This window comes from Stomoxys calcitrans, chromosome 2 (genome assembly GCF_963082655.1).
Source record: "Stomoxys calcitrans chromosome 2, idStoCalc2.1, whole genome shotgun sequence".
Taxonomy (NCBI): Eukaryota; Metazoa; Arthropoda; class Insecta; order Diptera; family Muscidae; genus Stomoxys; species Stomoxys calcitrans.
The window spans coordinates 96,078,590-96,105,730 of NC_081553.1; the positions used below are offsets into that span (position 1 = coordinate 96,078,590).

A 27,141-nucleotide genomic window follows, 5' to 3' on the forward strand; every position below is an offset into this window, starting at 1 on the left:
GACCACTTTCCCCTCTGCTGATTTACGTTTATGGCGGTGGAGAGGAAACCTTAGAACCAATACCCGACGAAGGTATAAAATGTATACCTATCGCTTAGGCCGAATGAGGTTAGCGTAACAGTATCCCAGCTGAAGAACAACAAGGCAGCAGGAGTCGATGGTTTGGCAGTTAAACTATTTATTACGTAAGCCTTACGTCCTTTCTACTCAAAACCATGGAACGCATTGTGGATATATACGATGATAAAGTGTAGGACATCCAGCGAACTGCTTAAATACAAACACCATGCCTATGTCAAGGAAAGGTCGATGGACTTTGCCCTACACGAGGTTGTGCATAAAATAGAAGAATCCTTCGATGCCAAGACGTACACACTGGCGGTTTGCATTGACATCACACATTGATGCAATCCTTAGACCAGTACCGGGTGGACCGGGTCTTTAGAGACTGCAAAAACCATATGATAAAGAACAGGTGGATAAGTTGCGGGTCCCATGACATAAATATGTGGGAAAAAGTGGCACAAGGCACGCAACAGGGGTGCATTTTATCGCCAATCCTATGGATGACCACCATAAGTAACCTATTACGAATGCTGACTGAGGAGGGATTTGAACCCGTCTGCTATGCAGACGATGTTATAATACTTCTTAGAGATAACGATCCGAACCAGCTATGCAGAAGAGCCGAAAGGGTCTTTCATATGGCATATGACTGGGCTAGATCCAGGGTGCATCAACTGATGCAGAAAAAAAACACAAAAGTATAGTTAAGTCAAAAACGTTAGCTTTTATTGAATATAACGAAGGAAAAGCTGGTATAGATTTAGCGGACCAAATGGTCTCGTATGGAAGCACCCAACGCAAAGTTTTGAAGTGGTATAGAAAATTGGCAATTGTTTATAAGGAGCTCCAAAAAACACATTCATATAAGCAGATTCCGTCAACGTGTAGCTAATGACCTTTTGGATTAAACGTCCCCACAATCAGTAAACCCCAGCAAACACATTATAACTAAAAGGATGAAAAATTAGTATTTTGTCAACCAAAGACGATTATTTGCCAGATCGGTCTACAAAGCAGCTATATCCAAATATGATCCCATCTTGGAAGTCTTAACAGAACACTGTTAAGACTTCCAAGTAAAATCGGCAGATCGGTTTATATAGGAGGCATACCAGGCAAACCACTCTTCATCCTCACCGAGGCGTTGTGCGGTATTGCCACGCGCGCCGCCATGCGGCTTATGACACAGTCTCCAGTTATGACAGCTGGCAAGGTTCTCATCGACCTCTTATCGAACGCCGGAAACTCCCTCGCCCCCATCGTTCGATGACCTGCCATAGCGTTTTTACAGTCCGGCGATTACAGTTGTTGGAAGTCATAGCAGAACACTATCTGCAATTATAGTCAAATCAGACTAAATTTGTGGTTTCCAGGGGCTCTAGAAGTCAAACCGGGAGATCGGATTATATGGGAGCTATATCAGGTTATGGATCGATTTGGACCGTACTTGGCATAGTTGTTGGAAGTCATAGAAAAACACTATATGCAAAATTTTAGCCAAATCGAATAAAACTTACGGCTTGTAAGGACTCAAGAAGTCAAATCGGGAGATCGGTTTAAATGGGAGCTATATCAAGTTATACACCAATATGGACCGTGCTTGGCACTGTTGTTGTACATGCAAAATGTCCGCTTAATCAGACAAAAATTGCGGCTTCCTGGGGCCCAAGAATTCAAATCGGGAGATCGGTTTATATGGGAGCTATATCCAAATCTGGAGTTATATCACGCTATCGTGATTTCGACAGCCGGTCGGACATTTCTGTATCGACCCTGAACGTAGAGACGATCAAGAATATATACACTTTATGGGGTCTTAGGCGAATATTTCGAGGTGTTACAAAATATTTCGTTAAGGACGACGCAATATGAGTTTAGAGCGTGGGCGACTGTTTAACAATGAGACGCTCGTCATATCGTGGGGGGATCCGGATGTGAGAAAACGAGTCTCATACTTAGGGGAAGCAAGAAAGAGATAGGTATGGCTTTCAGCAGCATCACAGGACACTTAACAACGTGAAGGGAATTGAAAGAAGGTGACGAGACATGGGTACTAGCGAAGTAGAGTGTTCAATTTCTTGGAGTTTGCCATTTTATGGAATGTTCAATTGCTTGGAGTGTTGAATTGCGTGGAGTGTTTAATTGCTTGGAGTGCTCAATTGTTTGGAGTGTTAGCTGAGAATATAGACATTTTTTAAAATACCAGACGTAATTTGAAAATAAACCTGAAGGGACAAACCGAAATAACGGCAAACTTGCTGTTTGTAAATTGAAAAGTATGGCAAAAGGTGGAAACCTTGGCAGAATTGTCTACGCCTTGTTTAAGAGGGAATCGAAAAACGGTTTCCAAAACTTGCCGTGCAAAGCATTACATATTTCTTATCAACAAGACAACAAAAAGAATTAAAAAATTGTATTTGGAATCATGCGTATTACTCGTTTACATTAAAAAACATTATTTTTTTCAGAAAACATTCTGCGAGGGAAAAGTGTATTACCAGTAAGCAACTACAACATTCCACAAATCACTTTATTTATACGTTTATTTTAAGAAAAAGATTTGGGTTTTTTTTTTCAAGTTTAGCATTTGTGTTAGAACAAAAGCTATAAAATATAATTAAATTTTATTTAATTTTTAATACTTAAAAATTAATTCTTATTAATATAAAGACATTAACAAGCATGTTTGTTAACAAAAATAATTTTGTTGTAAAAAAAAGTATAGTTTTAACAAATTTAACATTTTTAATAAAATTTAAATGCCATATTAACAAAATTTAATGCAACTTTAAAGTAGATTTATTTGACAGTTCTATAAAGGAAATCTGTAAAATCTGTAATACTTTAAAGTTGCATTAAGTTTTGCCAATATGGGCATAAAGATTTAATTTGCTTAATAATTTATTAATCGATTATTTCGAGGTAGTGATGACACAAAAACTTTGGAATACATACTCTTATGTGTAAAGAAAAGGAGGATTGACAGCAAGGAGGACAGGTAGTGTAAAAAATATTAATAAAAATTCATATTAGTGTTGTTAGTGAACATTTTATTATAAACGTATTACAAAACAATTAAAACATATGTAACCAAAAAAAGCTCCAGTAGATGGAGCTTTATTCAGTAGCTTGTGAAAGCTAAAATTATGGAGCGACATCTGGAGAAAGACTATTAACACTACATTGAAAGTTCAAGCTTTTTTGTACATATTTTTGCTTAGTTAGTCAAGTGACTGACTTGATGTGTATGTGGAAAACTTATTAAATTTATTTATTCTATTTTAATAGCTACAAAATCTCAAAAAAATTAATTTAAAAAATAAAATTTTATTCTAAATTAGGAAGTCTCCGATTGAAAATTCTTCATAATTTGTTTGTTACTCAAATTAAATGTTCTCTTAAAATCTAAAACTTTGGCTCAAAAACATTATCTTTAAAGCTTTTAGATAGATGTCGCTCTATATTCGTTGCTTATCAATGTGAGCAAAGCCTTTTTGGTAAAAGGTTTAGCTTAAAAACTTTAGCTTAAAAGCTTTAGCTTAAAAGCTTTTCGGTAGATACCACTAATCATTGCTAATCACTTAGCAAATGCAAATTTTCCCAAGAACATTCCATGAAGGAACAGGGAATAGCTTATCACTTTGTACAAAGTTTTTTCATAGCTTTAGCCTTAAAGCTTTTAGTTAGATGTCGCGCAATAACCGTTGATCAATACTATAAAATCAGTGAATCACCATCTAAAGAAGCTTTTTCAAAACTAGATAACATATACATATATTTTAATTGGTTTATAGTTTAACAGGTATATTCATGGTTAAATGTGGCTATAGCATTCGTATATAGTCCAACAAAAAAATTATTTTACATACATGAGATAAAATCCAACATTAAATAAAAGAAAATAAAATTAAATGAAAATATGAACCTTGAGGTCGAGTGCGAAACACTGCTGCCAGCGGCACACTCTTGGATAGACGGAACCCTAGTATTGCCATCTGGAAGATCATGTAACACGGGTGGATCTAAGCTAGAGAACAGAGTGGACCTGGGGGTCTATAATGAGAACCCTGCGACTGAGGTCTGTTTTAGACTGTCTGACCATAATACGGTCCTGAAAGGCGGAGATCCGGGCGGTCACGGAATGCGTGAGGTGGTGTGGTGCTTACACGATGACGTCTCGAGTGTGAACATCTCCACGGACAGTAAAATTGCCTTAAGGGCAATAACAACCAGAATGGTAAGGTAAGGAGATTATCGCCTTCTTTGAGGATGGCAAAATCCGCATCGTTTGAGTGCCAGACCATAACGGAGTAAGGAGGCATGAAAGGGCAGACGATTTGGCGGTGAAGGTCGGAGGACTACCGTCAATAAACTTGGTTAACCCGAAGCCTTTCGGGTCGACGCAGTCCGAGTTAAGGGCATACGCGATGAATGCGCATGCAACCCTGTGAAACAGCGAAACGGTCGGTAAGACTGCGAAAATTCTATGGGGGATCCAGATCGTGAGAAGACGAAACAATATGGATACCAAATGAAAGGTATTCGGGAGTAGATTACGTATCTGGCATTTTTGGATATCGGATCCCCCTTACCCCAAAAACGCCACCTAAAACAAAAGTGGAGTGATAGGCACAATATGGGTATCAAATCAAAGGTATTGGAGACTAGAAAACGAATATCGTATTAAATTTTGAGTCGAAGTACCCAGCGAGTCGCCCAACCCAAAAACTTCTCTAAACAGATATATTCGACGTCCCTACCAATATGGGACTCAAATGAAAATAGATCAAATAAAAAATTAGGTCCAAGTAACAGGAGGTCGACCCACCTTCAAATACCCCCATATGGGCATATCAGCCGACCATGGCTTTATAGGATTGAAATTAAAGATATTTGGGAGCATTACGAAATGACATTAACATTTGCGTTCAAATCTAGGTGGAATAGAATATGTCAATTAGATTAATTGATCCATTTTGGCAATATGGGACTCAATTAAAAGTTATTTCGAGAGTAGAAAAAGAATTTGATATCCAACTTTGGAGTTAAGTGTTTGCCTTAAAGCACACCCTAAACTGAACTTTATTTAGGACTCTGGCAATATGGAGCTCAAATCAACGGTATGTGGGAGTAAAGAACGAATTCGATATCTATTTTCAGGGCAAAATGCCGGTGGCCGCCCCATCTTCAAAACACCCTCCAAACGGTTTATATTTACCGACCCTGACAATATGGGACTCAAATAAAAGCGATTTGGGAGTGGAGCACGAGTTTGATATCCATATTTGAGTTGAAATGTCTGAGGTGCCATCCCTTCCCAAAAAAGCACTTCAAAGACACCAGATCTCGGATCCCCAGATCAAGGCTCTGGGGTTCACCCCCCCCCCCCCCCCACTCTCAAGCGGAACTTAGTTACCAATCATGCCAATATGGGGCTCACATAAAATATATTTCAATGTAGAACAAGAAGCTTATATTTACTTTAAGGGCCAAGTAGTGGTTGAGGGTGGGCCCCAAAACAGGAAATGTTTACCAATAGGGTACCATAGAACTCAAAAGAAATGCATTTGGGGTAGATTAAAAATTTGCTCCGAAACCAAGCAAGGGCAAACTTCTCACACATCAATGAGTGCTTTCCGATTTAAGTTTAAGCTGATTGATAAGGGACCTTTTTTTATAGCCATGTCAGAACGGCGTGCCGCAGTGGCACACCTTTTTTTGAGGAGAATTTTTTACATGGCATCGAAAATGTTGCCAGCATTAAAAGGGGATAACCACCCCATCCCTTTAGGGACAAAAAACTTGGGGTCAACCCCACCCTCAAACAGAATTTAGTTACCAATCACGCCAGTATGGGGCTCACATAAAATGTACATGAAAGTAGAGAACGAATCATACATTGACTTTAAGGGCCAAGTGTCTGGATGGCCACACCACCCCCGAAATACATCCTAAACCGGAAATATTTACCAATACTGTAATATAGGACTCAAAAGAAAAGCATTTGGGAGAAGAGTAAAAAATTGCCCAGGAACCGAGCAGGGGCAAACTTCTCACACATCAATGAGTGCTTTCCGATTCAAGATTAAACTCAATGATAACGGCGTACCGCAATGCGAAACCTCTTTGGAGAGATTTTTATGTGACCAGGCATGGCATGGTACCTCGCAAATGTTGTCAGAATTTAGAGGTGATAACCACCGATTTAAATTTTGTACGATGTTTTCGCCAGGATTCGAATGCAGGCGTTCAGAGTCATAGGCGGACGAATTCTATATCCACATTCATGGCGAAGTGCCCCTACCCTAAGAATATCTTGGAGAGTAAGAGAAGCCGCAGCGGACCGGGCCCGGTTCGGCTAGTAATATAAATATCTGTCAAAATATTTCGTCTCTTTCTCTTTTGAGATTTTAATTTGCAGACATAATATCTTCACCCACTACAACACTAAGAAAATTGGTACTTTACTACACAAAATAATACCGAAAAAGCTTTTCATGTCTAAATTATTTAGACAAAGAAGAGACGTGCCAACTAGATACTGAAATTTTCAGGTCACAAGTTTCATTACTTTTAGAGACCTAGTTTTGGACGGATTGGAAAAAGTTTTTAATGAGTTCAATGAGATCTTTATAGATAGAAAAATGGAAATTTCAAAGTCAATCACTTAAATGGTTATTTTATTTAAATTCTTTTGTACAAGTTCTTAAACCACGAAATTGTTAATTTGAATTAGCATTTTCGTAGAAGTTGCTATCATAACTTTAATTAAGAGGACATTCATATTGAAAGGAATATAAAAAATTATAAAAATGTTATATTTTACATAAATCTCGTGTATAAAAAAATGTTTATACTATATTGGATTTTATCTCATAATCACTTAAGTGGGAGCATTTTTATAACTTCTAAAAAAAATTTTAGTTTTTTAAAAGTTTATTCGAGTATTAAAAAAAATAAATATATGAAAAAATAATTTTTAAACAAATTCGTTCGTTTGTATATAGTGAGTAGTAGTTGTAGTAGTGGTAGTTGCAGTAGTAAAGTTGTTTTTTTTTTAATTTTGTTATAAAAAGAAGGCATTTTTGTGTAAAATGTGGAAGTATTTCTTCTTCTTTTTTTGGATAGGATATTTCCATATTTTTTTTTTGTTTTCTTTCGAGGGAGAGTTTAGTAAAAGTAGTAATCATTAAGGGAATGTCGACGTGCACTGAAAGAAAACAAAATACACTCAGAAAACTAACAAAAAAAAAGAAAAACACAAACGAAAATTATAAGCCAAAAGAAAAAAAATCAAATACCTATGTATGTCAAAAAACGCATAAATAATGATACTGCTCTGAAATATTAGTGCAACGTTAAACGAAAAATGGAAGGCAGGGAATGTTAGAATACTTTTGTTGTTGTTGTTAGTCTGTGTATTAATTTTTAGTACAGAGTCAATCTGTACTCTTGCATGGCCAATCACTAAACTTTATGTTGAAATACTTTCTTGTTATCATCATATTTTGTTTTTAGTTCATTAAAAAAGTTTTACTTAGATATAGCGGTTTCGTTTTTTTTTTTCAGTGTCTGCTTTTGGGCAAATGTGTGAGTGTGTTTATGCTCTACTTTAATGTATGGTTTTTTAAGATGCCAACATCTCAATGGAAGCAAACTCACGTGGTACGAGTATCTTCATCAGAGCTACGTCTGTAAAGAGTTTCAAGTTTTTAGAATGAGTTGAATGCACGTAGGGGGTTAACGACTTTAATGTTTCAGAATCTATTGGTAAATGTGTTCGCAGGGCTAAAAGAGAGTTTAAAGGTTTGGTTGTTCCATGTGCTTGATTTAATATGCTTAAATTTATAGCAAGCACAATTTTATATATATATAAAAATCAATTTGTATTAGTTTGTTTTTTTTATATCCCAGCAGAAACCAGTTCCAAACTGGTGATTTCACCGGTGACCAGTGGCCAGTGACCGGTCCCCTGACTATCCATATTACCGGTTATTTTTATATGGGCATGTCATATCAATTTTTGTTTTATATTTAAAAATTAATTTGTAATAGTTTGTTTATATCCCTGCATGAACCTGTCTCAAACTGGTGATTTCAACGATTTTCTGTGACCGGTCGCCTGACTATCCATATAACCGGTGAGTTTTATATGGGCATGTCATACCTAGGGACCAATTATTTTGAACCGGTCATTACATCGGTTTAAAATACTAGCCATTTCACTGGTTTAAAATATCAGCAATTTCACCGGTTTGAAAAATCTGTAATTTTTCCAGTTCAAAAAACCCACCCACCTCAACGGTTTGAAAAACCACTCATTTCCCCCGTTAAGACCTGTTTGGAAAATTTTTTAATAATTGTTTATATCATTTTAGAATTTTTGTTTCATACATAAAAAATAAACAATAAATAAAATTTAGGTTAAAATAAAAGTTAAGTAAAAATAAAGTAATTCATTACATAAAAAAGTAAAACCATTCAGCATTAATTGAAAACGAAAACAAGTAAAAGCATGCTAAGTTCGGCAGGGCCGAATCTTATATACCCTACACCATTGATCTCATTTGTCGAGTTCTTTCCCGGTATCTCTTTTTAGACAAACAAAGGATAATAGAAAAGAATTGCTATGCTAATTGAATTGAGTGTTGGAGACCACAGTAGAAGTCTATGTGTAAAATTTCAGCCAAATCGAATAAGAATTGGGCCTTTTAGCGGCTCAAGAAATAAAATAGAGAGATCGGTTTATATGGCAACTATATCAGGTTGTGGACCGATTTGAACCATATTTGACACAATTGTTGGAAGTCGAAACAAAACACCTCATGCAAAATTTCAGCTAAATCGGATAGGAATTACGCCCTCTATAGGGTCAAGAAGTCAAAATCCAAGATCGGTTTATATGGCAGCTATATCAGGTTATGAACCGATTTAAACCATAATTGGTACAGTTGTTGGATAACAAAACATCTCATGCCAAATTTCAGCCAAATCGGATAAGAATTGCGTCCTCTAGTGGCTCAAGAAGTCAAGATCTCAGATCGGTTTATATGGCAGCTATATCAAAACATGGCCCATTTACAATCCCAACCGACCTACACTAATAAAATGGATTTGTGAAAAATTTCAAGCGCATAGCTTTACTCCTTCAAAAGTTAGCGTGCTTTCGACAGAAAGACGGACGGACATGGCTAGATCGACTTAAAATATCATGACGATCAAGGATATATATATATATATATATTTTATGGGGTATTATACCCTCCAACCCATCCCATGGTGGAGGGTATAAAAAAATAATTTAAAACTAAAAATTATATCTTCATTTTTAATATCGGTTTTTCATTAAATATATATGGCTTTTCTAACCTGTTGCGTTGTCCTTTTATCGACGATGGAATTGCTTCTAAAAAAGATTAAAACAAGTAAAAACCGGCTAAGTTCGACGGGGCCGAATCTTGGGAACCCGCCACCATGGATTCTTTTCAATTCTACATACCAAACATCTGTCAAACCAGCAAAAATTTAAGCTTCTAGGAACCGAACAAGGATGATCGAGAGACCGGACCGAACACCACATGAAAAATTTCAGTCAAATAGGACAAAAATTGCGGCTTGTAAGATCTGAAGAAGTCAAATCGTGAGATCGGTTTATATGATAGCTATATCAGGTAATAGACCAATTTGGACCGTACCTGGCACAGTTGTTGGACGTCATAACAGAACACTACACGCAAAATTTCACCCAAATCAGATGAAAATTGAAGCTTTCAGGTGCTCAAAATCAAATCAGGAGATCGGTTTATATAGGAGCTATATCAGGTTATAGACCGATTTGGACCGTACCGGCACAGTCATTGGAAGTCATAACAGGACACTACAATCAAATTTTCTGCCAACTCGGATGAAAATTGAGGCTTCCAGGGGCTCAAGGAGTAAAATCGGGAGATCGGTTAATATGGTAGCTATATCCAAATCTGAACCGATATGACCCATTTTCAATCCCCAACGACCTACATCAATAGTAACTATATGTGCAAAATTTCAAGCGGCTAGCTTTACCCCTTCGACCGCTATCGTGATTTCAACAGTCGGACGGACATGGCTAGATAGACTCAGACTGTCGAGACGATCAAGAATATATATCCCCACCTCCAAGCGGGACATATATACCGACCATGAGAGTATAAGAATGACACAAAAGTATTTGAGGTTCTTGCGAAATTTCGTTTGCACTTTTATAGTACCCTAAAAGTCAAAATTTTATATCTATATTTGAGGTGGGTTGTTTAGAGGCCGCTCCTCCCTAAAAACCGCCAATAGTGTTTGGGCCGATTGTATTTACCGACCATGAAAGGTATTTGGTAGTAAAGCATGAAATGCATATCAACTTTCGGGACCAATTGCCAAACACAGTACAGGACTTAATGAGACTATCCACTCGATAACGCCGATTATCTGTGATTGCAGTTGCAGCTACTCCGTATCCCACAATCTGCAACCTGTGGACGCGCCCGATAGCTCTCGGCTGAGCTTCTCGTAATAACAACATATGACAGTGTGGTGGACAGATATGACAGATCGGAGCTGTGTGGTGTTCATAGTTATCCCGTGCCGGGAAGAAAGCCAGTTATCGGCCGGGCCGAATCTTGGGATCCCTATTGGGAGGTCCACTACAAGACTCTTGACATCTCTATGTCAGTGACATTACCGGACGAATATAAGACCTTTTAGGCAGAGTTCTTGCCATCAAAGTAGCCGCAAATAAAATCCTTTGAAGGAATTTACCGTCTTTGAAACTCATGATTAATGTGGACAATATGGGGACGCTTAAGGCCTAGGAATTGAGGACAGTGAGGTTAAGGTGCGTGGCGGAGTATTTGGAATCACTGAACCACAATTCCGGGCTCATGTTATAGCTTTAACTTGGATTCCTGGATACGATGGTATTCCGGAAATTGAGAAGGTGGTCTATTCAGCCAGGAAGGGCTCATCCTGTGCAAGCGAACCGAACGTCAGTCTTGCATGCGTGTCTTTTGTCGAACTACTGAACATAGCTGGTGGCCATATAAGCGCAGAGGTTAGCAATGTCCTAGGTTCGTATCCTGGCAAAAACATCAGAACTAACATTTGTGAGTTACTGTGAAATTTGAAACAAGTAACCAAGAATCGCATATGACACTTTTTAAAATACGCAGTCCGGATCATATATAAGAGGCTCAAGATGTCAAACTGTGAGATGGGTTGGATTTAGACCATACTTTGCCCAGTTGTTGGGAGTCATAACAAAACATAGTCGAACTCAAAGACGCCGTGTATGTTCGCCGTTTAAAAAAATAAATTTCGACGAAATTTTCGAAAAAAAAAACATTTTTCATGGGGATTTTTTCAACTGAATTGTTTTTTAAAAAACAATTCTCCATACGAAATTTTTTAAAGGAATTTTTTAAATATTTTAAACGAGTTTTTTTATAACCAAAATTCTTCTCTCATATTTTTTCATAACCAAATCTCTCCAGATGATCTAGGTATAAATCCGTGCAAGACAGAAGTAGTTCTTTTCAGCAGGAGATACAAGTTGCCTACAGTGGAACCTGTCTCTTTGGGTGGAGAGAATGTTCCATTTACAGAAAGTGCAAAATACCTCCAACATTTTGGAAAGGGCAAGAAAGGCCACTCTTGCCCTATACACCTGTAAGAGAGCCATTGGCAAAACTTGGGGGTTTAGACCGCTTGTCATGCATTGGGTATATACTGCAGTTGTCAGACCTATAAGTATGTATAGTGTTGTAGTCTGGTGGATGGCGCTTCAAAAGTCCACCTACTGCTCAATACTTAATCGGATGTATAGGATGGCTTGTTTGTGCATCGAGGCCGCACTGATGCACTGAATTTAATGTTACATCTCATACCTCTGGATATTGTGGCTACCCAAATTGCAACGACCACTGCCGTGAGTTTAAGGGACCTTTCTCATCGGTCATGTGGCGGCTACGGGCACTGTGTTATCCTTGATACAATATTCGATGTTCCAGGCAGTGTGGATTACACCCTATCTGAGCCGCTTTTTGATACAAATTACTGTACCATTGTACTATTCCTGATTGGAACTACGATATCCCCGATTACAGAAGTCACATAGACTTCTATACGGATAGTTCCAAACTAAACGACCAAGTGGGCCTTGGGGTCGTGGGTCCTTGCCATTAAGTTAGTGCTGGAATGGCTAAGATATAATGTCATTACCACGATAAAGTTTTTTGTTTTTCTATTTGTAATAGAAACAGAGAACCCTACAGTCTGCAGCCATAGGCGTAGAAAGGCCTTTGAGGAATGGGCTTAGCACCCCCAGAAAAGTTTTTTTTCACCCGAAATTTCTTCACGCGAAATTTTTTATGCGAAATGAGTAAGTAAAATGTTTGTACGTAAAATGTTTATGAGTAATTTTTCAAACAACATTTTTATTTTGTGAGTGTTGCAAAATTCATTCATAAATTTGCAAACTTTTCTGATTTGATAACTTTTGATATTTTTCAAAAAATTTTCCAACGACTTTTGAGACTCACCTCACACACCAAACACATGGATCATATAAAACCTTTAAACTCACAATGAACTAGCATTTAAATTGATTACCAACCTGGCGTCTGCATTTGAGCGCATTGCTACGGCAGCCACCTCAAATATACCAATGAAGAAACACAACATCAGAGGTCCAAAAATAGCACCTTGCCAACCGATCCAATACATGCCACCGGCTATGGCCAAGCCAGTCAAATAGGGATGACCACCACTAAAAAACAGAAAAATGTTAAGGAAACCAAAACGCTTTAAGGCATCTGGCCACACTCACCCCTTCATCTCAGCATATATGGCAGCCTCGAAATAGGGTGGCACAAAGAACTGCAACAGAAACAGAATAATACCAGCATACAGACGATCTTGGGCTAGCCATAGTTCAAGCAAAGCTGGTAGCGAACACCAGTAGGAACCCAAAAACGGAGCTGCTGACAAGATGGCGGCCAAAGCTGAGGGAAGAAACACAATGCGTGCCCCAAACACTGTATGTACTAGCCAAGTGAAGAGACCAGTGAATAATGAACACTTGAACATGGAGATTAGTACGCCGGAAATGGAATTTTCCAAGGCATCTGCTATTTTGGAGCCGGAAGAAGAAACGCCTATATACTGAGTGATTTGTAGAGGAGCATATTTCGTTTGACTGCTGGATAGTAAATAGAACAGCGCGGTAAAGAAAACAATCTTAGGGAAGAAACGGAAAAATGTCAATGGAAACGTTTCATTGGTAAAGACATTGAACTCACCATATCCAAAATGAATTCCACACACGCTTGTCCTCCCGATAACACCAGCGATAGTATCTCTCCCGTAAATGTCATAATCATTGACAGATTGGTGCGTATGATGTGCCACAACGATTCGGCCACTTCCATTATGGTTTGTGTGTTGCTTTTGGCCCAGCCAATGATGCCCTGTTTCGCCACTAAAACTAGCTCTTTAAAATGGCCTTTATTAAAAACACATTGCTTTTTGTTAGAAATGATGACATGCAGGGTTAAGAAGACAATTTTATACAATTTTTTTTTACAATTTTATACACGGGACTTTGTTCAAAAACATAATAAACGATCGATACCAACTGAAAGTTTTCTTTTCACCCTTTAACTGAAGAGACACATCGTGGAACATGCTCTAAATTCAAAACTTTCATTTTTGGTATCTTTCAGGACGGATAGTATAATTGGATGTTATGTAGATATTGGGTTGTCACTAGGGTAACATGTTTACTTAACTCACTTGAATATCACCATTCTAGTATGTTTCACTTTGTTCAAATTGAAGTAAACCAAACGAAATAAAGACATTTTTCACTTTTTCCTGTTGATTTTTTTTTTAATTCACTTTTTTTCGTGACCAATGAAATTTTAATAAAAACGTGCTTTTTATGAAAATTAATAAAACAAAAAGTCGAATGAAGACAAATGAAAAATGATCTTTGCCGCATACAAATAATCCCCAAATTATTAAAGCAAATAAAAATCAAAAAGCAATAAAGAAAAAATAAAACATAAAATCAACTCCTAATGAGTCTTGCCGTTTTTGGTAGGTTCCTACAAAAAGGGGTAGGTTTTTATTCTCTTTGTAGGGTGGTAGCCCGACCTCAAGTTTTGGTAGGTATTTCCATAAAATGCCTTACCGATGAAGGACTTCATTGGATCAACAAGGGATTGAAAATTTAAATTAAGATTGAAATTGATTGGAACTGGTATGAGTGTTGAGAAATTTCTTCCAAATTTCATAAATACTAGGTAAGAAATGCGACTTTTTATACCCACCACCATAGGATGGGCGTATACGAATTTAGTCATTCCATTTGTAACACCTCGAAATATTTTTCTAAGACCCCGTATATATTCTTGATCGTCTTGATATTCTGAGTCGATCTACCCATGTCCGTCCGTCTGTCTGTTTAAATCAAGATAGCGGTCGAACGCGTAAAGGTTGAAATTTTGTACAGACACTGAGTATTGATGTAGGTCGTTGGGGATTGAAAATGGGCTATATCTCCCGGGCGATCTCCCGATTTGACTTCTTGAGCCCCTGGAAGCCCCAATTTTTGTCCGATTTGGCTAAATTCTTACCGACTTCCAACAACTGTCCCAAGTACGGTCTAAATCGGTCTATAAGTTGATATAGCTCCCATATAAACCGATCTCTCGATTCGACTTCTTGAGCCCTTACACACCGCAATTTTTGTGCGATTTGGATGCTATTTTGCACATAATGTTCTGTTATAACTTCCAACAACTCTGCTAAGTACGGTTCAAATCGTTCTATTACCTGATATAGCTCCAATGTAATCCGATCTCGCGATTTGACTCCTTGAGCCCCTATAAGCCACAATTTTTCTCCCATTTAGATGAAATTTTGCATATAGTAAGTACGGTCTATACCCTGATATAGCTCCCATATAAACCGATCTGCCGATTTGACTTCTTGAGTCCTTACAAGCCGCAATTTTTGTCCGATTTGGCTGAAATTTTGCATGTGGTGTTTTATTATGAATTCCAACAACTGTGCCAAGTACGGTCCAAAGCGGTCTGTAACCTGATATAGTTCCCATATAAACCGATCTCCCGATTTGACTTTTTGAGCCCTGACAAACCCCAGTTTTTGTCCGATTTGCATGTCGTGACTTCCAACAACTGTGCCAAGTACGGCAGTCTATAACCTGATATAGCTACCATGTAAACCGGTCTCTCGATCATCCTTGTTCGGTTCCTTGAAGCTTTAATTTTTGCTGGTTTAACAGAAGTTTGGTATGTAGAATAAAATTATGCCCTTCAACTACGTTTATTTTGCATAAATGTTTAGCAGAATCCATGGTGGTGGGTTCCCAAGGTTCGGCCCGACCGAACTTAGCACGCTTTTGCTTGTTTGCATTACTTCAGTCGGAAAATATGGCAATATCGCAGCTACTTACAAATATAACCAGATCCATACTCAGATGTTGAGGGGTCCATGTAACTCACTGAAATGTCGAAAATGGATAGTAAAGCGTATTTATGGGCTCAACTCCTTAAATCGGGGATAGCATTATCCAAACTCAGCACGCTTGCTCCTTGAAATCGCGGCAAAAACTCGACTTTAATGAATTCAAGACTTCTTATGGGGATATCAGTGCTATATCAATATATAGGTCATCTTTGAACTTAAGGCTGAATAGTGATTCCAGCAAACATACAGACGGATATATCTAGATTGTCAATGAACGACGATGTATACAGGAGCGAGGATCGCCACCTCCACATGAAAATGTGGCTACAACAACAACAACATGTTCCCGCGGCGATCGGTCGTATAGACCGGAACGAGCTTGACGAGGATCCCCACCTCCGCATGCAAATGTTGCTACAACAACAACAAAAACAACAAACGCGGTTCTGGCAAACAAAACAGATCCAGGACCCGAATTGTTTTCAATTTTATAATGGATCAGTATCGGCAAACAGAGCAGGCAATCCGGAATGTGCCACTCTCAAAACAAAAAAGGGCAAAGCAGCACCGCCTGACTGATAAGGACTGCATCGGATCAATTCGGTACATAAAACCGTTTGTCATATGCCATATATTTACGAGACCCTCTCGGCTTTTCTGCAGAACTGATCTAGAATTATAATAACATTCCACTTGAGTTTAAACAATTTTAGTGGGTGAAGTAATCTCTCGTAGGAGTGGCGATAAAATGCCCATTTTGCCTGCGGCCTGCGCTGTGACTTTTCATGCCTTATTCTTATATCATAAGACCCACAATTTATCTACCTCTTCAAACTTCTCACAAATCAATGAGTGCTGTGCGATTCAATTTTAATCTCAATGATAAGGGACCTCCTCTTTATTGCCGAGTCCGAATGGCGTGCCGCAGGGCGACACCTCTTTGGGGAGAAGTTTTTTCATGGCAAAGTACCTTATAAATGCTGCTAACATTAGGAGGGGATAACCACCGCTGAAAAATTTTCTGATGTTCCTGTCAGGATTCGAACCCAGGCGTTCAGCGTCATAGGCGGACATGCTAACCTCTGCGCTACGGAATACTAAATTTCCCTTGAACTTTCCATTAAGGAACAAGGGATACTTCTCTCATATCAATAAGTGCAGTCCGATTAATGTTTAAGCTCTATGATAAGGGGCCCCCCTTTTAAGTGTCAAGTCCTTACAAATGTAGCCAGCATAAGTTAGAGGAAAACTACCGCCGAAAATTTTTCTGATTTTCACGCGGGTATTTGAACACAGGCGTTCGGCGTCATAGGCGGACATGCTATCCTCTACGCCAAGGCGGCCTCCAGTCTCCATACCCCTTCCCCTCTGGTACAGATCTATCTCGTTGAATAATCACCTTCAACATCAATGATAAACGCCAACGTCAACATCTTGGCATCGAAGGATACTTCTATTCTTAGTACAATCTTATCCAAGGCGGTTACCGCTCTTTGATATAGACACGCTGATTGTATCTGAACAATGCCCAGTTATTTATCTTGTCCTTGAGTATAAATTGTGTAAGGCTTATAGGTGTATAATAGGATGTGACAATTTTTGGGGTTTGTCAAAATCGTATTTTGCAAAAGATCTGAGATCATGGGTCTTAAATTAATATTGAGCTTTTGGTTGTCAACGTAAAAACTCAAAAATTTGGTTAATATGATACCAAAAACAAATACTTATCCTTAAAAACCGGAAACTCGGATTTTGATTTTAGACCCATCATTTCTTGTAGACATTTTCCAAAAATTTTTCGTAAATAACGAATGTGATAACTGCTTTGCCTTTTGGCCCCTACCTAGTGTTATGGAGCAGCATAACTTGGTTTGGTGGGTTGGGATGCAAAGATTGTCCTCCTTAGATGTTTATGGCGGATTAATATACGCACCCTCTTTTCAACCCAACCTAACATATGGCAGGCTTTCAACCATGACAAACTTCTCAAGAAGGGTTTTTGGTGCAGCATAACTTGCCTTTCCGGGTTAGGGTACAAACAATACCCTGCATACCAACTGTATCTTTCAGCCATGACAAACTTTTATACGCAGGGATATCACTCATTGTTTCCGAACTGAAGCTTAAGACTCGTTTGATTCCAGAGGAATTATTGTTGATTGCAACTTCCTCTACTAGTGTTTAGAGTGCGACAAGATTTAAATTAAAAATAGTTGGGTTTGACCAAGCTCACGGTCTCCGCAAATAGTTTAATACGGATTGCCTTGTCCCTAGCACAAAATTTCAAATCTAAATAATTGAAAACCATCAAAAATGTTTAAAAATTACAAGCAAATCAAAATGTTTAAAAAAAAATATGTTAAAAAGAAAAAAAATAATTATAATAAAAAAGAAATATATGAAAAAAAAAATATTTACAAAATTAAAATTCCAAACTATTGATGGCCAAGAATATATCATGTATATGTATGCCCACTACATGAATCTTTAATGCTTAAGATTTTTTGCTTAATGTCTTTAAAAATGATTTGTATATATGATGTTGGAACCGTTTTTTTTATGTGGAAATGAATAATGACAAATATAACATAAATTAATCTATATGAAGACCTTTTGTTTAAGTATCGATTTAGTATTCATAATGAATTAGTGGTGTGGTATTTGCAATGTGTTCTTCTTGTATGTTTGTGGGGTATAGAACAAATAAAAACAAACTCAAAAGACAACAGAAAAACCAAAGCCCCCAAAATATTTTCAAGTTTAGAAAAAAATTTGAACTCGACTTACCAGGATTATCGACGATTTCGCCAAAAGTAGTTTTCAAGGCCTCGGTGGGTACACGCGGCCCATATGAATCGGATTTGTTAAAATCTATCCAATACTGAATCAAACGATCCCAAACATCCAATATTTGCTCTTTCAATTTGGTGGCATGTACAGCATCTGCATCGGCTAGCCAATCATCAATATAGGTTTCAATTTTACGCCTTCCATAGTGATGGGCATTATCCAAAGCATCGTCCAAGGTGGATTGTATATTGGCAGGTAGAATATCGATAAGCTCGGGACGATCGGTAATGGTTTTGTTAATTAAATCTTTGCCCAAATAGGCCACCTCAATGGTTTCCGAATAGATATTCACACAAAAGAATACCCCAAGGAAGACAATCAGCAGTATCATAAGGATAATCATTAAAATGGAGGTGACTAAATCCACAGAAGACTTTAAGCCATTGCGTATGATGCCATTGATTTTGTAATTCAACTCCAAGATACCGGGCAAGCACAAGGGTAAAACAGCCGAATGATGTTCAATGGCCCAAGACTGAAGAAGAAAACACCAAAAAAGACAAAGATCAAAAAAGTCCGAATTTCTAAGTTTGGCAATATTCACCTTAATATTGTTATAGATGTCATTGATCTTGGCCGAAACAAACTGTATAAAACCTGAGTATTCTCCTAGCCAATACAAAACATGCATTAAAATCGGTATGAATGCCAATATGAACATCCACACATTGCGATATAAAAATGTGGCCACGCAAGCATAGAATAGAAATTTAAAATATGTGCCGCTAGGATGTGGCTCAGACTCTTCATCGGTTTCTTTGGCTTCGGCATGCTCATCGTATGCCTCCAAGGTTTCCATGGAATCCATAGTTTCACTGAACGAAACGTCTTCGATGTCTGAATGCAGACTTTGTTGTTTTTTGCTAAGGCATTTTAAAGCATTGATGGATTTTTCAAAATCACTCTTATCCAAGAGTTTCCTTAATTTCTCCACTAACGTGCTGGAATCTTCGGTATTTTGCAAATGATATATAATGGAGGCTCCCACATAAAGCATAACAAGTAAAAATGCAGGTACTTGTAGCGCGCCCAAAAAGCTACAACCATAGCTGACAATGGCTATCCATAATGATTGACCAGCTATAACGAAGGTATTGCTATTCGATGGCTTCCAGAAGAAGGTGACGGAGGTTAAGTATATGGCAATTATGGCTACCAACTGGAAGAGAAGAGAGGTCAAGATTATTATGAAGGTATGTTGTAATAAAAAAAAAACTGTAAGGAAAGGCAAAAATCGGGCGGAGCCGACTATATAATACCCTACACCACCGTGTCTACGTAATACTTTTAATCTAAAGCACTCATATCTAAATTTAGTCAGACTTTAATTTTGCATACCTATTGAAATATCGAATAAAACCTCGTACGATTTTCTTACGATGGTACGAAAATTATGGCTTCTGCAGCCTTGAAAGACCATCTCGGATGAAAGATATACAATATATGGGAGCTATATATAAATCTGATCCGATTCTGATGAAATTTTTCACACATATTGGGACGTCACAAAAAGCACTTCGTGCCAAATTTGGTAAAGATCGGACCAAAATTGTGGCTTCTAAATACATCTTTAAAAGGTATACATCGGATGAAAGATATATATGGGAGCTATATCTAAATCTGGACCGATTTTTTTCAAAAGCGTTCGTCCTTGGACCAAAAAAGAAAATCGAACACCACAAATGCGACCTGTACCTCGATTACAAGAATACAAGGACAGACAGACATACATAGGTAAATCGAATCAGGTAGTGATTCTAAGCCGATCGGTAAATTTATCATCTTAAACACCCTCCACTATGGGCCCTCCCTTTGACCCAAAAAAAAACAACCAAACATAAAAGAAGACTAATCGGGACAATAAGGGACACACCCCCGCCCAAGTAGGGGCGGGGGTGTCGCTCGACCCTAAACCCCTCCAAAACGGGCATGAAGGGCGATCGACATTATGTAGGATCCAAATGAAAGATACTTGAGAGTGGAATACAAGTCGACTATCCAAATTTGCTGCCAAGGCTCAGGAAGACCGCCCCAACTCTAAAAAGTCCCTAAGCGGAAAACTTATCTAGAGGATCGCCCGACCCTAAAACACTCCAAAACGGACATACAAAGATACTTGAGGGTAGAATACAATTCGGACATCCAAATTTATCGTCAAGTCTCAGGGGAACCGCACTAACGAACGGAATGGTAATCTGACCTGGGCATGAAGCGCTCGGGATAAAATGGGACTCTAATCAGAAGTAAAATACAAATCTGACATACAATTTTGGCGCTAATTTTCGGGTGGGCCGCCCAACTCCGAGAAGACCCCAAATTCCTTTCAGGTTTACTATAGTCGCCTCGATTATACCGCGATGGTATGAGCTTCTCTTATCATCAATCCATACTCCCGTCACATAAAGTCTTATAGCCGCAGTGGCTGCCTCGCACTTAATCTCATAGACATGAGTCGGATATCTAGAATAGTCTCCAGTGCCCTAGTGGGGATGTTTCTCATCGCTCCGCCTATGCCAAGACAACATATTCTTTGAACATGTTGTTGTTGTTGGTGTAGCAGTGTGTTGTACACTGATAAGGCAACCCTTGCCGATGAATGGTTCCATCGGGTCAAACCGGTACGTACAATCGGCAGCCATAGAATTGGAACCTGTTATATTGTCCTTACATTGCACTTTTTCTCTATCGCAGTATTGGTCTAATCCCGATCCTTTAGAGCCAGTGGACTATCCTCGGATTCAAACTTCATTTCGAGCCGTAGGAGTTTCTCAGGAACTTTGTATAAGAAAATTGCCCGGTCGGTAAACTATGCACCCCCAGTGTGGGGGTGCACCCCCAGTGTGGATTTGCTACTTTAGTGACACGCAGTGTAATAAGATCTAGATTGGCCAGATGGCAGCTATACGAAAAGCTCTCTGTCTACAGTAACCATCTGGATAGCCTTCCAGTGCGAAGACACTATTTTTTTATGTCCAAGCAGTATCTACTGGGATGTCCTCATGGCAGCCAACTTCGATAACAGCAGAGCTACACCTCATTTCTTTATACAATGAGGGTAGCTCTTTGGTCTTGACTAAAAGTAAAGGACCCTAACCATCCCAAGCTTGAATTGGGCAGCTCTCATTGATATGAAAAAATCCTTATTTTTGTTGCCTAAGGGAATATGCACAGTATTTTTACTATGCCCATTCCTTTGGTGATGCTTTTTTTCTTGTTGCCAACTTACCAAATATATGTTCATAAATCCAATCAAGGTAACAAAAATCGAATGTGAAAATATCACCAAACGCCATACAGCACACAAGAATCCTTTGGGTGCATATAAAACCAAAAGTTTTATACACGTGGCTATGCCCACTCCAGCTGTTATCACTTGCCAGTGTTCTTTAAGCCAATCCACCAAATAACTGCCGCAACTCTCGGTGGCTTCCAAGGGTGCCAAACAAAGTGATACAAAAACATTGGAGTCACGTTCTTCGAGTTTTTCAAACCATCTATTCAGTAGCTGAGCCAATTTACGTTTAAACGGAAATAGGACGGCACCCATTAGAAACGCCCATAGCAAAGGCCGCACAAATGGTCCCAGTATGAAACATACTGCCACAAATGCAGCTATACCAGCAGCTATAAGGAAGTTATACATTGCCGCCTTAAAACTTTCATGATTTTGCGAACGAATACGCATTAATCGATTAAGTACACTATCGAAGGAACGATCCCTTCTAATGGAATCGGAACGATGCATTTTTGGACTACTGTAGTTTTGGTTTTAATTTAATTTTCTGCACCACTCCACTTATCACAACTTGATTTGAGTATATCTTGCAACAAGAGCTTCAGACGGAGTTTTGGATGAACGTCTGAAAAAAAAGAGAGAAAATAATAATTAATATATTTGAAGATTCTTTCGCTGTCCCTGTAGGGTGAAAAAGTCTCCATTATCTTAAAATTAAATCGGATAGCACTCATTGATAAATTTTTCTGCTAAAGGCAGCTACGCTTTTCTAAGCGGGGTGTGGCCGCCGGTACTAGTCTAAAAAAGATATATCGATGGAAGCGTCAAGAGCAATCTGCAGCGATTCGATCGATCCTCACCTATTGGTATCTACCCTGGCATCAGGCTTTGTAGATAGGTAATCTGGTAGAATGATTCAGAAGCTTAGGGCTGACTAATAAAAACGAGCGCGAAGTTCCCTGAGTCAAATTCTTTCCGATTTCCATTGCATTTGGTTTTTTGAATGCGAGAGAGCGCTCCTCCAATTTTGGGAACTGAGTTTACGGCGAAATGGGTGTATAGGCAGCGTGAAGGACTATATAACAAAGATATCCTTCTTCATTGCTTAATTTCAAGTCGTTTTCCCGGAGAGACTATGACGCTTAAAGCCTGGGTGCAAATCCGGGCGAAAACGTTAGAATTTTTTTAGCGATGGTTATCCCTTCCTAATGCTGACGACATTTGTGAGGTACTATGCCATATAAAAACTTTTCCCCAAAGGGGTTTCGCAAGCCAGCACACCGTTCGGACTCGGCTATAAAAAAAGGTCCCATATTATTGAGCATAAACTTGAATTGGATAGCACTCATGGATGATGCTTTAACCTAACCTAGATTGCATTATCAGACAGGTCGACATCGGAACCGGTAGGAAGCACGGGAATTTAGTCTTCTGAGACGCCTGGAAGGCGGAGTCACAATCTAGAGAGACTATGATTCTGTTGTTGACGATAGGCACGCTCGTTCCCTCCGATAGGACCGATCGTCGCGAGAACTTTAAGGCCATTGGTTATTTAAAGGTGCCAATAACTCCCCTTGTCATATCGAGCATCATACGTACTGCGACTCTCCACTTGATACCGCTGATTGTCTGCGTCTACAGATACAGCTACTCCGTATGGTGCATTCCACTATCCGCAAACTGTGGTCGCCATTGATCTATAGATGAGGATTCGGAACGCAACCTGAGGGTTAGAGAATGACGACCACCAAATGTCCCAAAATCTTACACATTCTCCCCACATGCATAGCAATTTGCAATAAAGTCAAAAGTTGAAACATGGTTCTCCAGTCACTTACCGGCAGCCCTTTAGGTGCTGACAAAGAAACCTTGTTGACCACATACAAAGAAATTGACCGGTTTGTGGTAAGTCATGCATCGCTAGTGTGGTCACGTCAGCTATGTTACACGCAGTGGAATAATATTCGGATCTGTCGGAATGCCGCTCTTCCAACTGCGAAAGGCTGTCCTTCAGTTCTCTGATGGAGACAAAGAACCTACCCGTGCGAAGACATAACTACGTGCTGTCTTAGCAATACCTTATGGGCTGTTATCGCAGGGATCATCCAAATCATCATTTTGTGTATAGGTATCCTCCGCCTAGAAGTCATAAGGTGCATCTACATGATTTAGAGCGAGAGGTTCACCGCTACAAGATTAAGCGGCGGGTCTATACAACATTCATGCAGACACGGTAGCAGATGCGGTGAAAAGCTTTCGGCGAATATGGTCCTTGGAGAACGATCGCCTCCCACTGCACCAGAAATATTGACCTCCCCCGGCAAACCAGAGTAGTTTTTGCTCAATTACGATTTGGCAGATGCAGCCGCTTCAACTCCTACAGAGCAAGGTTTGATGGCGAAGCGCAGATGTGTGACCCGATTGTGATCTGGGACCAGGTAAACCCCCTCCTTTCAAACCTAAATCCCTGTGGACGAACCAGAGAGCAGAGTAAGGTTAAGATTGTTGTTGTTGTAGCAGTAAATTGTACACTGAGGCGGCAGCCCTTGCCGATGAAGGACTCCATCGGGTCAATCCGGTACGTGCAACCGGCTGCCATGGGATTGCGTTGTTGTTGTAGTAGTGTACTGTACACTGCAACAAGTAGGTGTGCCCAGTAGCTCACAGCTAAGCTCTTCTTGACAGCACTGAACACCACACAGATCGAATCTCAATGTTTCAGCCTGTGTGGTGCTCACAGCTATTCCGTGCCAGGAAGGAGTCGGTCATATTTGCTTGCGATGCGAACGAGCACCACTCACAATGAAGGAGTTCGGATATTAAAAAAAAGAGGTGAGTCGATTAAAGATTTTATCCTATATATTTGCGACATACCTACTTTTCAAATTATAAATAGATCAGAGGTGATGAACATAATTCTGACAAATATGCTATGCCAAGCTTTTCTATGTACTTAAAGCTTCTAAACTTTAGCACTGTGTTTGATGGTAAAAGGGATCTTGAGTTGGCGAGGAAGGCGTTGCAAGGAGCCATGGTAAGCTCTCATCGTTCCTCTTGTGGATACTGGTTATCAATGAGATTCTCAGGTCCTTCGAGGAGGAGAGATTGAAAGTGTTTGCCCATGCTAATGACGTCGTAATTTTGATTGGCGATTCCCTCTACCGTCAAGGTTATCATTCAGGGCTCGTTGAGAAAGCTGTCGAGATGGGCGAGAACCAATGGGCTGGACATAAACTCCAGGAAGACGGAGCTGGTGTTGTTCGGGAGGAGGAGAAGGAGGGGACTAGAGTGGAGCTGCTGCTCACTCGGAGATCGTTATTCTTGATCAGATATTGAACTGTAAAAGAAACTCATGTCGCAGGAGTTGGGGCTTTAGGCCAAGCACGGTTCACTAGATGTACCATACTGCGGTTCGGCCCATCCGAGAAGGTGGTTCTGCGCATTATGATGAAAAGGTATGGAAGGTACATAATATTGCGGCGGTGCTGATATCGGGGATCTGGAAGAGTTCTCCAAGAGCAGCACTGAATGCGATACTTGATCTGAAAGCTTGGCACTTATACGTTGAGTGCGCGGCATTGAAGGCTCCCCCTTAGACTGACGTCGCAACGGACTATATGCCGGGAGAATCTTTCTTCGATGGCGACCTGGAGGTTGTCTTCCAGGGGCCAGATATGTTCAAGCGGGATTGGGGCACAGAGGCAGGGGGTTTTGTTGAAATCCTAGGAATTAGGGCTTGTTGTCTGATTATGGTGGGTTTCGGGTCATCAAACGGTGGAGGGAACCAAGCTGCTGAAGAGCTGGCCAGGTTTGGGAAATTGCAAGTGCGGCGCCGGTGTTGAACCCCTTCTGTGTTGGCTGTTTGGGATGGTGGATTTCTACAATGACAAATGCGCTGACTCGCCACGAGCTGGCACTGTGGCCGAGTTTTTCCCGAAAGAAGACGTGGAGTGTTCTCGAGCTGGAGAAGTTCGACTTTGGATTGTTGGTGGTAGTCCTGAAGGAGTCTGTAAGAATAAGAAGTTGGAGACGGCCGAGCATTTGCTGTGCCAATTCCTCACGACGACGGGGAGAAAGCGCAGGATTATGGGTAAGCACATTTTCTCTTTTCTGAGCTATCTAAAGTCCTCCGACCCCCGAGACTGGACTTAAGGGTCTTGGATGACTGACGGGGCGGCCCTCTAGTCGGTGAGGCTTCTTTCGTTAACTACGCCGGCTTTTAAGTCTACCCTTATCTCTTTCTAAAAGCTTTCGTCTCGCTCATCTCACCTGTTCCATTTCTTTTTAGGACGAAAATAATGTACCAGAGGTATCCGAGCGAATCGATTAGCAACTTCGGATGCCAGGCGCGTGCCCTTTAACCTTATCAGTGAATACCACACAGATCGGAACTCAACGTACTAGCATGTATGATGCTCATGATGATCATACGTGATTCTAATTGTGCACTGAGACTATCACTGAATATTAAGTGACAACAGAATACGGCAAAATTGATTCAGAGGCATCCCCTTCACCGCTTTTATCGGATACTTAAATTTTAATTTTTTTGTTCCACTAGCCGAGCTCAGATCTTTTGGTTCAACTGTTTTTTTTTTTTGTTCTCAAGTATATTGCCCTAATAATGTTGGACATCAGTATTCTCTGTAGTACTATGGGCCGGCCCAAAGCAATAACAAACGCTAAGATGAAAAAAACCAGTTACTAGAATATAACAAAGTTAATGAAATTAAGCATGTGTCTACGCAAGCAAAAAAATATCTAATGTCAACGTCACTTTGAGGATTCACCTACCGTTTGCGAAGAAAATAATGCACCATTACAAGGCTAGTTATTCAAAAAAATCGATCGAAAGTTAACCAGCCACACCCTATTTATAAAACGGCAATATTTTCTTAAACATTATAAATACACTCACCTTCAAATTACAGTTCACACAGAGAATACATGGAGGGACGCATAACAACACCAACACCTTTGATTACACTTTAACAGCCGCGTTTATCATTTAGAGCAATATTTTTTATCAATGTCCAATGTCTAACACTATTTTTGTTTTCAAATGCAAAATCTTCAGAACACTGTAAGCAGCAACAACACAAGAATGCAGAATGGAGATATCTCGGTTCTTTCAGCTCTCGAAGTGATGATTTGTTTCACCACACAATATTTTTATATTTAGATACTGCTTTACTTTTCTTTCGGTATTTTGGAATGAATATAAATGACGTCATTGAATGACGTCTCCTCCAGTTGGTTTGAGACACAACACTTTCATCTATGGCCACTACTTTAGCAATATTGTTGCGTTCTTTATTTTGTTTTTTTTTTTTCAGATATCTTTGTTGAGATTCATCAGTTGCGAATATAGGATTTCACTAATTTATACCATATTTGAAGAGGTTTCTTTTACCAACTTCTAACACTCCAATGTTCATTCCAGTTGAAATAATTACTACAATATATTGTAT

At 39.4% G+C, this 27,141-nt stretch overlaps 1 protein-coding gene across 4 annotated transcripts; it reads right to left on the bottom strand.

Annotated features, from left to right (window-relative positions):
• Positions 1-5,873: 5,873 nt before the first annotated feature.
• Positions 5,874-27,141, bottom strand: LOC106095793 (transmembrane protein 245). Of its 4 annotated transcripts, XM_013263155.2 has the most exons (9): positions 26,589-27,141; positions 21,662-22,295; positions 18,980-19,594; positions 18,373-18,910; positions 13,392-13,594; positions 12,920-13,329; positions 12,707-12,859; positions 7,729-7,758; positions 5,874-7,276 (listed from the first exon to the last, which is right to left on the bottom strand). In XM_013263155.2, the coding sequence occupies exons 2-9, from the start codon at positions 22,178-22,180 to the stop codon at positions 7,237-7,239; spliced, it is 2,508 nt and encodes an 835-aa protein (XP_013118609.1). In that variant the 5' UTR covers positions 22,181-22,295; positions 26,589-27,141; the 3' UTR covers positions 5,874-7,236. The 4 variants fall into 4 exon arrangements, with proteins under 4 accessions (XP_013118609.1, XP_013118610.1, XP_013118611.1 ...); XM_013263156.2 differs by lacking the exon at positions 7,729-7,758; XM_013263157.2 differs by lacking the exon at positions 5,874-7,276 and having other exon boundaries at positions 7,284-7,758; positions 13,392-13,570.